General features: G+C 51.5%; 1 protein-coding gene across 9 annotated transcripts in view; it reads left to right on the plus strand.

Moving 5' to 3' along the window:
* Nucleotides 1-14114, plus strand: part of Vav2 (vav guanine nucleotide exchange factor 2) — a 172125-nt gene extending 158011 nt beyond the window's left edge. For 7 of the 9 annotated variants that reach the window (XM_052723776.1, XM_052723777.1, XM_052723779.1 and 4 more), the window contains 8 exons: nucleotides 1026-1100; nucleotides 2373-2425; nucleotides 4830-4946; nucleotides 6331-6418; nucleotides 7102-7225; nucleotides 7860-7946; nucleotides 8729-8883; nucleotides 12003-14114. In XM_052723776.1, the coding sequence (XP_052579736.1) occupies nucleotides 1026-1100; nucleotides 2373-2425; nucleotides 4830-4946; nucleotides 6331-6418; nucleotides 7102-7225; nucleotides 7860-7946; nucleotides 8729-8883; nucleotides 12003-12050 (747 nt within the window). In that variant the 3' untranslated portion in view covers nucleotides 12051-14114. The remainder of the gene's footprint in view (nucleotides 1-1025; nucleotides 1101-2372; nucleotides 2426-4829; nucleotides 4947-6330; nucleotides 6419-7101; nucleotides 7226-7859; nucleotides 7947-8728; nucleotides 8884-12002) is intronic. The other 2 variants (XM_052723782.1, XM_052723783.1) reach the window with 1 other exon arrangement.
* Nucleotides 14115-14399: the final 285 nt, after the last annotated feature.

A 14399-nucleotide genomic window follows, 5' to 3' on the forward strand; every position in this document is an offset into this window, starting at 1 on the left:
TCCTTCCTGCCTCAGTGGACCCCACAGGTTCTGTCCCAGCCATGCCATGCCCCATCCCCAGTGCCCCCATTTTGGTTGGCAGCCCCCCACAGTATGGGAATGGCCCCAGGACCCTGTCTGGTGGGAGGGAGACAAACATGGGCCCCATGATATTCTTGTGGACTAGCTTCCACTTCTGAGCTGGAGCCTGTTACGTCTTTAGAACCCTCTCTGTTGAGTCCAGCACCTAAGGAACCCTGAGACTCTGTGGCCAACTTGGAGTATAGAGTTAGGGGAAAGGTTGGTGATATTTGCAGTGTCTTATTCCCTGAAGGACATCATTAGTAACTGAGTCCAGACTATTGAGCCAGACTGGACAGTCACATAACATGAGACCCAAAAGGTACTGAAGGATGCTCTGCATCCCAGGTGTCATGGTTTCATGCTGTTGCTGTGATGGAACACCCCGACAGAAAGCATCTCCGAGGATAAAGGATTTATTTGCTCATGACTCCAGGTTATAGTCCATCACTGCAAGGAAGTCAGGCAGGAACTTGAAGCTCCTTGGCACATCCCATCCACAGTCAAGAGCAGAGAGAAGGAATGCACGCTTAGTGTTTAGCTCACCTTCTCCACCAGGACCTCACCCAGCGAGTGGTACTGCCCCCTTTCAGGCTGCCTCTTCTTACCTCACTGAGGCAATCCCGGGAGTCCCCCACAGAGGCAGGCCAGCCCGATGTAGACAGCCCCTCACTGAGACTCTGTCTTAGATGATTCTGGGTTGTGTCACACAAGGTCTGCATCCTCCCTTCCTCCCCCCTGGGTGTCACCTCTCTCTTTGGTGGACTTGCAGAAACACTTGGCTGTTGTGTTGAGCCTCGGTGTTACTTATATGTAAAGTGGGAATATCCTCACTTCTCTGCTCCACGTGGTGAGGAGGCCAACTAAGGTCACAGCAGGGAGGTGACACTCATGTCGGGCCTGGGATTTGTATAGCTGCAGGTATCTTAGGGTCCTTCATGCCTCCTGGTTGCTTCTTCCTCCAGGGGCGACTGGTTCAAACCCGGAAGTCAGGGTATTTTCCCAGCTCATCCGTGAAGCCCTGCCCAGTGGATGGAAGGGTGAGTCCTTTTCCTCATGCCTCTAGATCACAGGGTCCAAGATGCAGAGAGCTAGGGCCAGGGAGTCAGGTTGTCCTTGCTAGATGGCCACAGTGAACTGCATCTGGGGCAAAGCAGTTCATCCCGGGGTGGGCAGGGGTGCTATTGTCTGTTGAAAGGTTTGGAGCTGAGAATGAGCAGCCTGTGGATGCCTTAGTCTATTGCTGTGAAGAGACACCATGACCAAGGAAACTCTTAGGAAAGAAAGCATTTTATTGGGGGCTTAGTCCGTTATTATCATGGTGGGGAGCATGGCAGGTACATGGTGGTGTGCGGGGCTCTAAAGTAGTGGCTGAGAGCTGCATCCTTCTCCGTAGGCAGCAGACAGAAACACTGGGTCTGGCGTGGGCTTTCTAAAACCTCCAGTCCCACCCCTAGTGACACACTTAACTCCAACAAGCCCACATCTTCTAATCCTTCTGTTCCTTCTCAAACAGTTCCACTCCCTGGTGCCTAAGCGTTCAAATCTATGAGCCTATGAGGTCCATTCTTATTCAGACCACCACAGTGGGCATCTACCCAGTTGAAACTAATGTAGAACCACTGCCCTCCCCTGTGGAGAACTCTTTAGACATTCTCTCAGGCCATCAGAGCCCAGGGAAGAGGAAGCTTCCCAGACACGAGGCCTGAAAGCTGGATCTTGTTCAGAACAACAGACAAGGCTGTTCTTGGCTGTGATGTCAGAGCAGCAAGGAGTTGGCCTGGGATAACCTGACCCCTCTCCCCACAAGGACAGCTAAAAGTGAAAGAGACACTTCTCCCTGAAAGTGCTGGGAAAAGAGGCATCCCTCCTCACCCCAGACCCACCCAGTTCATCTGCTGCTTGAAGGAAAAGTTTTAAACACTCAGAACTCATTGGATAGACCTGGGGAGCCCATAGCAGAGGAGGGCAGGGATTAGGGGACACTGTACCCCCTGAGCATGACCACCTCATGCCCACTGTTGGGGATTTCTTGTGGCCTCCAGTCCTTCCCTCCCAGGAATTAAGTTTGCTGCTGGTTTCTCATTCATGCATACCTTCTGTGAAAACCAGTCATTCTCTCCATCAACCGTCCTGAGCATCTGCTCAGAGGAAGTCCTGGCCGTGTTCCTGGGATGTCACAGTTCAGCGGTGCTGGGCTAAGTCCACCTGGAGTTCTGGCCCAGTATAGACTGCTGGTCCCAGGATTGGGTTTCTCATGAGCTTTTCCTTATGCCCCAGGGGACATTAATACACCTGTGTTCTGTCCCCAGCCACCTATTGGCCGCCCGCCATCCCGGGAGATTGATTACACTGCATACCCCTGGTAAGTGGATTGTAGGCTGCAGACTTGGGACATTTGGTGGCCCCTATCTCATAGGGTATGGCCCTATAAGCCCATGAGCTGGCCTGGGTCAAGGGGAAACTGAGCCCTACCTTGGCCATTTCCGCATCTCTAAAACAGATCAGTAGGCTCCAGTATTTGTGGTAATGAGTCCTTTTCTATGAAGACTTAACTGAGCTTTATTACGTAAGCTTTAGAAGTGATGTATTTATGGTCTAGTTTGTAATCATGCCTTTGGTGAGAAGAGAAGCTGGGTTACATGGAAGGATAAAGGTGGGTGTTTTGGGTATGGTCACAGGTCACGTGAGTCTTGGGCTACTTCTTTTGAGTCTGTCCCTGCTGTGCCCAGTGCCTAGAAGAACTACCCCTCAAAGTCGCATAGCCCCACACGGGCAGCATACATATCTCTAACCCCAGATGGGGCTCATTCCCCATTCAGTCCAGTATCCCCAGGCATCACGTGTGATGTGTCTGCACAGCCTCCCAGGTCCTTGTCCTCTCCTAGAACCTCATTGATGTCTGTCCTGGTGCATCTCTCTAGGAAGCCTACTGGGCCTGTGGGTGCATGCCCACCCTGCATTGGCCTGCAGGTCGCAAATGATTGATGTCATAGAGACTGTCCTGGATGGAGTCTTTGTTTCTTGTCATTTTACTGTGACAAAATCCCCGGCAAAGCCATTTAAGGAAGGGAAGGCGTATTTTAGTTCCCAGTTCCGGGGTACAGTACTTTGTAGCTAGAGTTTTCCTGCCTGGCCCACAGTCAGGACAAATCTCTCTCACCTGCCAGTCCCACAGCCGCTCAGACCCGACCAAGTAAACACAGAGACTTATATTGCTTACAAACTGTATGGCCGTGGCAAGCTTCTTGCTAACTGTTCTTACAGCTTAAATTAATCCATTTCTATAAATCTATACCTTGCCACGTGGCTCGTGGCTTACCGGTATCTTCACATGCCGTTTGTCATCGTGGCAGCTGGCAGTGTCTCTCTGACTCAGCCTTCCACTTCCCAGCTTTATTCTCCTCCTTGTCCCGCCCATACTTCCTGCCTGGCCACTGGCCAATCAGTGATTTATTTACCAACCAATCAGAGCAACACATTTGACATACAGACAATCCCACAGCAGTACTTCGTGGTGTATTTTGGTTCACAATTCCGGGGTACAGTACTTCGTGGTGTATTTCAGTTCCCAGTTCTGGGGTACAGTACTTCATGGTGTATTTTAGTTCCCAGTTTGGGGGTACAGTACTTCGTGGCGTATTTCGGTTCCCAGTTCCGGGGTACAGTACTTCGTGGTGTATTTTGGTTCACAGTTCCGGGGTACAGTACATCATGGAGGCGGCTGTTCACACTGCATCCTGGATCAGGAAGCGGAGAGATGCACAAATGCTGGCTCAGCTTGCTCATCTTTTTATTCAGTTTGAGAGCCCAGCCCATGGCATGGTGCCCCACTCACACAGAGGTTGGGGCTTCCTGCCTCAGTTAGCTTAATCTAGATAATCCCTGAGACATCCAGAGATCTGTTTCCATGGTGATTCAAGTTGACACTCAAGATTGTCCACCCCATGGTTGTTTTAGTTTTCAAATTATTTATTCTTTGACAATCTCAGACATGTGTATAGTGAGTTTTAGTCACTGTTGCCCCACTGCTCTCCAGCCCCCCAACTTCTCCCCAGGTGGCCCCCCCTCCTACTTTCATACCCTTTGTATGTGTGACTCCCAAGTTTAGTTGGGTTTGCTTGTGTGAGCATGGGGGGAGGGGTTTTTGTTTTTTAACTAGAGTGTGGGCAACCTACCTAGAGTGGCTACTGCTAAAGAAAGTGACTCCCCTGCCCCAGCCACCAAGAAATTTAATTTATGAACCCCAGATCTACCTTGACTGTGCAATGTTACTGAAGACTAGGCCCATGATGTCACATCATGGGGAACCTGGGGGTTGCTTTGCTGAGGTGACCAACCTTTTTTTGATGGTGGGAAAGGCCTGATTTTGCCCAGATCTCATTCTGCATGGATGCCGGCCCTCTCCAGAGTGTCTCTCCCAAGATGCCTACATCATTACTTCTTTTCAAGTAGTGAAAAAAATTTAGAAAAATGGGGTCTGGTAGAAGTTTGTGGTTCAGATAGACACCCCCCGCCCCGGCTGTGGCACTCTTCTGTCTCTCCCCTGTGACATCTTCATCAGGTACCCCGTATTCTTGACTTGAGGTGCCGGCCCCCACATTGTGCTCTGATCAGGACATGGCCACGTACCCCTCACCAGTCACACATCTTCTCACCTCAAAGGTTTTAAAGTTCAGACAAGGAGCGAAGCCTGGGGCAGTGACATGTACACACCAAGGCCATCACCTCTTCAGCAATGTGTCTCAGTTCTGGTTTCCTGACCCCAGGTTTGCTGGCAACATGGAACGTCAACAGACGGACAATCTGCTCAAGTCTCACCCCAGTGGGACCTACCTCATCAGAGAGCGACCAGCAGAGGCCGAGCGCTTCGCCATCAGCATCAAGTAAGCCGCAGGCCTGGGGCCCATGAGTATCCCTCCTGAGCCCGTTATTGAGGGGATGGAGTGGGTCTTCTCTGATGTCCAGGCTAGAAAATCTTGGACGAGATGGTGGCAGAGGACACATGCTCGCCATCAGGGCTCCTCACGTGTGCTGGGTGCAACCGGCAGCCTACATAAGACATGGCTCCATGGCTGTGTGGGTCGAGGATGGAGCATGTTCAGAGACAGGTGGGCTGGTAGGACACTGGGGGGTACTGTCAGGAATGTACTGCCAGCCTGTCCAGTGACTCTTAGGTAGGATGTACTCATCATGTTGCTTTGTGGCACCTGGGGACCCTTGGAGAACTCCAGCAGTGGCCATGACAGCCTTGTAGCTTGGGCTACAGGCCCTTGTTCTGGGCATCTTTCCTCAGATTAAAACAAAGCAAAAAAAACCTGGCAGTTTGTTTTCCTCAGCACAGGACACCCATGGGCACAAGTTACTAGGTGTTACAGGGTTAAGAAATGCATACTCTATAATCAGTCCCATGTCATGACATGGTAGACATCACACCCACCTCATAGGAGTGTCCACAGTGTCTTGTGTTTGCCTGGCCTTTAGGACACCACAGTGGGGGTCCACTGGGGGTCCTGTTGATCTGGCTCACAGCACATGTTAAGTCCAGGGGGACACAGGTAGGTTCCTGCAAAGGCCCTGTGGAGTGGGAGACTGGTCAGTTGAGGGCTTGATCATTCATTAGTCAGTTTTTGCTTTAGCTGATTTCAAGGTATTGAACCAACCTTGTATTCCTAGGATGTCTCTCCACCCCCTCAGCCCTGGCCAAGGTGCCCAGTCCTTGTTACATGTTCAGTTCATGTACAGATATACATGAAATGGGGAGATAGGTTCTCTTGCCTAACTGGCTGGGTTCCTATACCCACAGTCATAAGGATACAGGCTTTACTTTTCTGTCCGTGTGGTGTCTTTGACTTTGATGCCTGGCATGGATTGGGATGGCTTTCAGGAGAGCCTCCCAAGGCTCTCTAGGTTGGGTACACTGGAACTGCTTACAGGGAGGAGGGGGATCTCCCAGTCTCCAGGCAATGAGCAAAAGTCCCAAACTATAGGCAGCAGAAGCCTGGAGAGGGCAGTGGGAGAGGAGGGGAGAGGAGCCGAGTTGGTAGTGGGGACTCTGGGATGTGGATTTCAAGCAAGCAGGGAGAGCGATGGGGTGGGTCCCAGGAGATCTGCCCAAATGGAGTGAGCCAATGGCTGGAGAAATGGCTGGCTTGGAGTGGCTGCAGAGGTGGTTCAGAGGTTTGGGTCAGGATCTTTGCTGAAACAGATCTGGAATAAGCCTGGGGTTGTGTTCCTATGCAGTAACAGCTGGGCTGTGTGTCTGTCCAGGTTCAATGATGAGGTGAAGCATATCAAGGTAGTGGAGAAAGACAACTGGATCCACATCACTGAAGCCAAGAAGTTTGAGAGCCTCCTGGTACGTGTGCCTGTCACTCCTGCTGCACCAGACCCTGGCCACAGAGGCCCACTGGTTCTCCACTCCACAACCATTCTGCTCCCTGATGGCCCATTCTCTGTGCCTGGGGAGGAATGGTTCTTTCCAGTGTGGGGCAAAGTGTAGGGGAACTTGACAGGGTACCTGGGGACAGTTGGAGCAGTGTTATACACTGCCCCCCTGGGAGGACACTGGAGCTTTCATTTCCCCTCTGTGGCCCGTGGGAAAACACAAAGGCAAACAGTTCCTAAAATCCCTTTCTCAGCCCAAAGTCAACATGCACCTTCATGTGAGGATCTAGGTTCCTCTTGGGGCAGCTAGACTCTTCCAGAGCCATGGCACCACCCTTCGTGTGCCCATCATTCTTTGTTGCCTGGTCCTCCCCCCGGCACTAGCCTCATGGCATTCTGCCCTGCCAGTGTACCCTCATCCAGCATGGAAGGTATTACAGTCAGCAGGTTGTCCTTCAACCTTGGCATTCCTTCTAGAACACTCTTTCAGAAGTATTTGGGAGCACTAAAGCTGAGGGAGAGGTCTCCGAGGCACTGGCCACCCTAGCTGGACTTGGTTGGAGGGAGGGCTTTCTGAGGAGTCCATACCTTTGAACCCAGGAGGTGGGAGGGCTCCTGATTCTCCAGCGGTTGGTGAGTGTGCGCCCTCTGCAGGAGCTGGTGGAGTACTACCAGTGCCACTCACTCAAGGAAAGCTTCAAGCAGTTGGACACTACGCTCAAGTTCCCCTACAAGTCCCGGGAGCGCGCCGCCACCAGGGCCTCAAGCCGGTCCCCAGGTAATATCTGTGCCCAGGGGTATCCACTCAGGCCACTTCCAGGGTCAAGAGTTGTTGCCCCCATCCCTGAGCGTGGACCAGGCCTGCCCATCTGTCATTGGCGCTGACCCATGCCCCTGCTCATTTCATGTAGCAGATGGGGATTGCACTGCCACTCTGGCACTTGACGCCTGTGCTTGGAGCTGGCAGTAGTGAGAGGCAGTAGGGTAGGATCTGAGAACAGATCCCTCCCTGGGTGTCCTGGGGCCTTGGCTCTTCCAGGCAGCTGTCTGCCTAAAGGGAAGACTCCAAAGCCAAGGACAGGGGAGCAACCTGGACCTTGGGACAGAGACAGGCCCAGAGCATTTGGCTCAGAGCTCTTTCCCGAGTCTCCAGTCTACAGGGACCTGCAGAGCTATGAGAACGTCCCTCCCCCACCCCAGATGGAGCAGACCAGCAGAGGGTTGCCAGCCTCTCTGACAGTGGCCCCAATGTCTTTTCAAGCCATAGGTGTAGAGCGAGCAGTGGCCTAACCATGCCTATGCTAGGTCCCTGCCCTCCCTGGTGTCCTCCTGAGGTAGAGCCTGCCATCCCCTGTGTTCTTGGCCGTCAGCATCCTGCCCTCTGTCTTATGATCTCTCTCGCCTCTTTGCAGCTTCCTGTGCTTCCTACAACTTTTCTTTTCTCAGTCCTCAGGGCCTCAGCTTTGCCCCTCAGGGCCCCTCCGCTCCCTTCTGGTCAGGTACCTCTACTGCTCAGGGCCCAGCCTGATGGGTCCCCCTGGCTGTGCAGCCTGGTGCCGGGTGCGGGAGGGAGGCTGGGAATCAGGCCACGGCTGCTGCACACAAGGACACATTAGGCAGGGTTCTTCCCTGGTTGATAGCTCCCTCCCTGCCTCCCCCGCTGTCATCCTTCACGGCCATTGGGTGCTTTGCCTCTGGTTGTGGGACATGTGGGCAGGAGGGGCAGATCTGCGGCTGAGAAAGCTGCCGTGGGAATGGGACGGGTGCAGAGGAGGGGGCTTCGGTCAGCCCTGGTATGACATGCTTTCTGCTGCCAGAGCCAAAGCCCCTCTGTGTGTGGCTGTGTGTGTCCCCTCACTCACTGCCACTGTCACCTGTCCCTCAGGACTTCTGGGTTCTGGGCTGAACCAGTTCAGTGGGTTTCCAGTCTAGTTTGGAGATCTGGGATGGGGATACCACAAGCTCTAGTGGTCAAGGCATGGGTGCCTGCTCTGTTCACCGATGACATGCTTGTTGCCTGTGACAGCTGCCCAGCACGGGTGGTGATAGCTCCAACCCTCTTCTAGTGCATGCATGGGTGTGTCATATACCCAAACCCACCAAGGTGTAGAGGGCCCTGAGCTGGAGACTAGCGAGTCCCTCCAGAGACCTTCTCTAGCTGTGGGCACAAAGCCAGACTCTAGGTACCAGGCAAGAGACCTATCTCAGTGCGAGGGCCTCTGAGCCCTGGCTGAGCAGCTCTTGCGGTTGTGGTGATGGACCACCCTGTCTGCCCCAATAGTGTTCACACCACGGGTCATTGGCACAGCTGTGGCCAGGTACAACTTTGCTGCACGGGACATGCGGGAGCTGTCGCTTCGGGAAGGTGACGTGGTAAAGATCTACAGCCGAATTGGTGGGGACCAGGGCTGGTGGAAAGGCGAGACGAATGGACGGGTGAGTAACTTACCTGGCCTGAGGGCTTCGTGCCAAGGCTCAGGGCTGGCTCTGACCCAGTTGGGCTCAGACAAGCTATTCTACAGCCTCGACTGTGCTCAGCCTTGTTAGGCACACTGTGCCTGAGATCTCCCTGATGTCACAGGGGTGGGGGTGAGGATCCAGATGTTCATTGTGATCCTAACTGCACTGGTCAGGTCTCGATCCAGGCCTCACAGACCCTGTACTGTGTTTCCCTGTTTCCCTGCCTTTGTGGTCACTCAGAAATGGGTTTTATATACAGTCTTCTGGTCACTTGAAGGTAGGGAAGCCACAGGCATCCATCAGATCCTACCCACCCCGTCTCTTCTTCCTGTTTCCAATGACTGCCAGGTAGTTCCCTGAGACTCTTTTTTTCCCCTGGAGATCCTGCAAAAACCCCTCTCTATCCCCAGACCCATCTAGATCCACTGGCTTTGACCCAGGCCTCTGAAACCCAGGTCTCCCAGGTTTTTGGAAAAGCAGAGAGCTCCCTGTGCCACCCCCAGGACAAACAGGGTTTTCCTGGGGCCATAGGTACCCAGACAGGTGCACTTGTGTGCAGAGGACCAGGCAGCTTCGGCTTCCCTGCTGAACACTCTACAGTCAGCTTGGCATCTGTGTTGCAGGCCAAGATGTGTTCATGCATACCCAACTGCCCTTCAAGAGAGTGCAGGCTACTGAGTTATAGCAGTCACTTTGAGGGCTGGACCCTGGCCCTGAAAGCTAGCCCATGCCAGTTGTGTTGGAAGCAGCTGGGACAGTGATTCAGTAACTTGCTGGGGCCCGCCTCAGGTCCAGGCCATTCTGTATCACAGTTTGAAAATAACTGGTTTGAACTTTTGTGAGTAGCTCTTGCTGATTTAACCTGCTGTCACCATGGAATGCCTTTTCATCTCTGGCAGTTTCACTGCTGAGTCTGTCTCCTGACAGAGGCAGCAGCGGTTTTCTGTGAGCAGCCGCTCTTCAAACCAGCTCCCCACACTCTTTCCTGTTATGGTTGATTTTTCTCTTTCCTTGTACTTGAGATGAGTTTCTTGAAACCAGTTGGGTTTTTTTAAGTGACTCTAATGTGGCAGTCTTTGCCCTTTAGTAGGCATATGTAGTCCATTTACATTTAGTATAAATATTGGCCATTCATTTATAAGTCCAACCTCTTGTTGCTTATTGTCAGTCAATTACTCCTCTCTCCTTCCTGGGTAACTATTAACCAATATTTTTTTCTGTCTACTTTCTCTCCCCTCCTCATGATTATTTTCTTTTTTTAATTTTTTAGTTATATACCCTTTTACTACATATGCTAATATTCTGGTGGTTCCAGATGCACTTGGACTATACGGAGTCCCTTCAGTGAGGACTTTTACTGCAGAGAAGGTGTAAGGACCTCAAAGCCTTGAATTATAAATTATTTTCCTCCCAGTTTTTGTGTGGCATTGCCGTGTATCTTCTATACTCTTTAATATTCAAGAGTAATTGCCCAAATGACATTTCTTTACTCCTTAGTATTCCCTGAGGTCAAGGCTTTTCCCTTTTGATATAATACAGTTTGCTGATCTGTAGTCAAATTTTCTAATTTCACCAATTTTCTCAATTATGTTTCTTCTGGCTGTTGTTTACTGGGTACATGAACTACTGACCATGACCATCATACTAATTGGAATGTTCCTCAGTTTCTCTTGGTCATATATGATTTGTAATGTTTTTTGAAGAGGGGACTTTTTTTTTTGTCCCATTATTAGGTTTGATGTTTCTTCACATTTAGACAGAGGCCATACCTTTATGTTCGTGTACACAAGGGGAATGTCATTCATCAGTGTTACAACCTCTGTTCTATTTCATTTTGTTATTGTGATAAAACAATCTGACTAAAAACAGCTTAAGGGAGGGAAGGCTTTATGTCATCTTACATGTCTCAGGATCACCTGCCTAGGGGATGGTGCTGCCCACAGTGGGCTGGACTCTTCTATATCAATTAATAACCAAGAAAGTCCCACAGATGTGTCTATCTGAACTGGGAAATCCCTTAATCAAGGCTTCTCCTCTCAGATGCTAGCTAGGATGGATTCTGATTGTGGTGTCCGGTTCCAGGTTCTCATTATTTGTGGTATTAACTTTGAGCTTGGTTAAGAGGCTAACTGCCAGGTCCCTGTCTTTCCTATTTCCATCTGCATTCTTTTTTCTTTTCTTTTTTTCTTTCTTTTTTTTTTTTTTTTTTTAATTTTTCGAGACAGGGTTTCTCTGTTTCTCTTTGTAGCTTTGGAGACTGTCCTCGAATTCACAGAGATCCGCCTGCCTCTGCCTTCCCGAGTGCTGGGATTAAAGGCGTGCGCCACCACCGCCTGGCCTTCCATCTGCATTCTATCCTGAATTGACCTACCGTTAGTCCTGCTCTCTGTCTAACCTGTTGCTTAATCCTTTTAGATTCTTTTAAGTCATTGTATCTTTTGATTCTAGGGTTGTTTCTCTCTCTCTCTCTCTCTCTCTCTCTCTCTCTCTCTCTCTCTCTCTCTCTCCTCCTTCCCTTCTTCCTTTTTTGTCTGTTGGTTAGTTTTGTTTTATTTTTAAAGACAGAGTCTCACTGAGAAGGGCTGGCTGGCCTTGAACTCGAGGTAATCCTCAGTCTCCTGAGTGCTGGGGTCATGGACATGCATCACTATATCCAGCTTCTGTTCCGGCCAAGGACTTCCTTGATTTCTGCCTCCTGTTCTCTGTTCTCCGAAATGTCTGCCTTCTTATCAGTTTTCTAGAACATATGGAGTAGCTCTTTCCATCCTGACCCAGGGCTCCTGGCTGCTGTCTGTGTTTGCTTTTGCTTTTCATCACTGTCAAGGCTGAGGAACAGGTTGTGTGTCAAGAGATGTGGGAAGATGCATTCCTCAGTAGGGTCTGACGCTTTTCTCATGGGCAGATCATAGACTAGGTCCAGGCTCTCAGTCTCTCCTCAAGGCTCGGTGAGGCCTGGTTGAGATCTCTGGCATGTAGGAGAGTTCTCCTCTCCCTAAGCTCCTCCTGACCCTGTCCTGACACACATACACACACACACACACACTCTTGCCATATGCACACACAGGCAGACACACATGACCTGCCATCTCTTTCAGATCGGTTGGTTTCCTTCGACATACGTGGAAGAGGAGGGTGTCCAGTGAGGGCGAGACATGGACAGACGCACAGATGTTCTTGGGAGTCTCCCCAGCTCTGAAGTCCACCTCTGGCATCTCCATGGCTCCGGGAACTGCCTGCCAAGCTTGCAGCTGCTACAGCCCACAGGGATGGGGAAGGTGTTCCACCGTCACCTGCCCTGGGTGGCCTGTCCCTGGGTACATTCCTTGTACATAGAGGAAACCTGTGCTGGCCACACCCAGAGCACCAAGGAGAGGGAGCTCAGGCGATGTGGCCAGGTGGGTGTGGATGACAGCCAAGGTCAGAAGCCACCACCTGACCCTCTGGTTTAGATGTTCAGGAGCCCAGAACTCAACTCATTGCGTGCCAGGGAGGGCTGGGGACAGCAGGGAGGGCCGGGGACAGCAGGGAGGGCCCTTCCCAGCCCCATCTGCTCGGCCCTGCACTGACCTGCCTGTCTTTTCTGCTGCTCTCTAGAGTGGGTGTCAGGTCTTGGGAGGCAGGCAGGACCAGACAGTGCTGTAGCACACACTAGGCCCATCTGGGGTGCAGGATCAGAGAGCTTGCACAGGGACCACTGGGTCATGCTGGCTCTGCAGCTTTCCCTGACCGCCTCCCTTCCCAACACTTCAGGGTCCTGCTGAGCGCTAACTGGCAAGCCCCCCTATCTCTGGAGGGGCCTTTGGAACGATGACATTGCTGACCCACCCCCCAGCCCACCCCAGTCAGTGGTACTGCTCTTTGCTTGTTGACGCCTCTTTCCTGAGGTCTTCCCTGCCCTGCTGCCAGGGGATACATCTGCGAACCCCAAAGGGCAGGGGAGAGACCCAGGTTCCCCTCCCCACTGCCTCTCTTCTCTCCAGGAGGCACTCTTGGGTCTTCTGCATTCCAAACCATGGTCCCTAGGAGTCTGCTGGCCTCTGCACTCGATGTTGGTTCTGGCCCTCGACAGGTGTCCCCACAATGATTCCTGCAGCCCACACACTGGACCTGTGGCCAACCCAAAATAAGTGCTCTTGGGGTGTCTCCACCCCTTTACCCCCCCCTCTCCTGGTGCTTCCTGGCCTTTGACCTCTGGCTTGGCCAGCCCCTATTTTCTCCCTACCCAGAATTCCGTGTGAAAGCTTATGTCAAGACACAGACTTCTTGGGGCCCTTTCTCCATCTAGCTGCCCAGTCCTGGGTGAGCAGGGAACCAAGGCTAGCGTTTGAGTCATTGTCCCTGCTGGAGTGGGACTGGGCACCACCTTTACCTGGGGATACTTTCCAAAGTTGGCCTCATGTCCTCCAGCTTGGGCCCACATAGAGCTTGCTGGGATGTGGGGGGAGGCAAGGAGGAATTCAGAAGATGGGGAGCAACAGAAAGTGAGACACCCTGGAAAGGCTCAAGCTGTGAGAAGCTGGTTTGGGAGTGAAGAGTTGGCTTGGAGAGAGTCGGGGCACAGGCCACTTTGCACAGCTCCTCGGCCTGGCCTGCCCAGGGCCAGTGCAGGCTGTGGGGAGACTCTGTCAGCCCCTTCTATATGAATGCCCCATGCTTTAGTTTTTTTCTGGTTTTTGTTTGTTTGTTGTTTGTTTGTCCTGTTGTGTTTTGTTTTGCCTGTTTGTGTTTTAAAGGGGGGGAAAGTTGTAATTATTTCATCTAAATCTCCCATTATATATCTGTGAATAAGAGACTCTATAATAGCAAAATGATGTATATTTTAGTTTGTCATGATATAAGTCATGATAATGAAGGACACTGAGAAAAAGAATGATCTAGAGCCCCAGTTTTGTGAATGTTTCGTGTTTGTTTTGACGTTTGTATTTGGTTTGGGTTTTTTGTTTTTTTGCGCCACACTGAGCAGGGTGATGGGAAGGCTAGGCAAGCTGGTACACAGGCACCTCTTCTAGAGACTGGGCACCATTTGAGGGCTGAGGACGGGGACCTGAGATCAGCTGTGAACATTTGCAGTGCAATGCATGCAAGTCAGGGATGAGGGGGTCCCACAGCCAGCAGCACCCCCTAATGGAACAATTGTACATTTGCCAATGGGCTTTCCTCCCCAGACTACGGTTTTTACTACAAATAAACCTACGTTCTATTCTGCAGCCGTGGTTAACCTTTTGTGCCTGGGAGGGAGTAGCTGGCGTCCTAAGTCCAGCAGGGTTTGTCCTACCCAAAGCCTGGCTACCAGATGGTCACCTCTGCCTGGCTGGCACAGCATCCAGCAGAGTCTACCAGGTGACCTTAGAGCAGGAACCTCAGTCTTCAGAGATAAAAACAGCACTTTCTCCTTCAGGATGAGTCCTGTGTGATTTAATAAGAAAACCTAAATAATCAAGTGTTGTTTGTCCCCATCACCCCATAGGGAAAAGGCAGCTCATGCCTCAGGA

This window comes from Peromyscus californicus, unplaced genomic scaffold (genome assembly GCF_007827085.1).
Source record: "Peromyscus californicus insignis strain IS unplaced genomic scaffold, ASM782708v3 Scaffold_7__1_contigs__length_154581171, whole genome shotgun sequence".
Taxonomy (NCBI): Eukaryota; Metazoa; Chordata; class Mammalia; order Rodentia; family Cricetidae; genus Peromyscus; species Peromyscus californicus.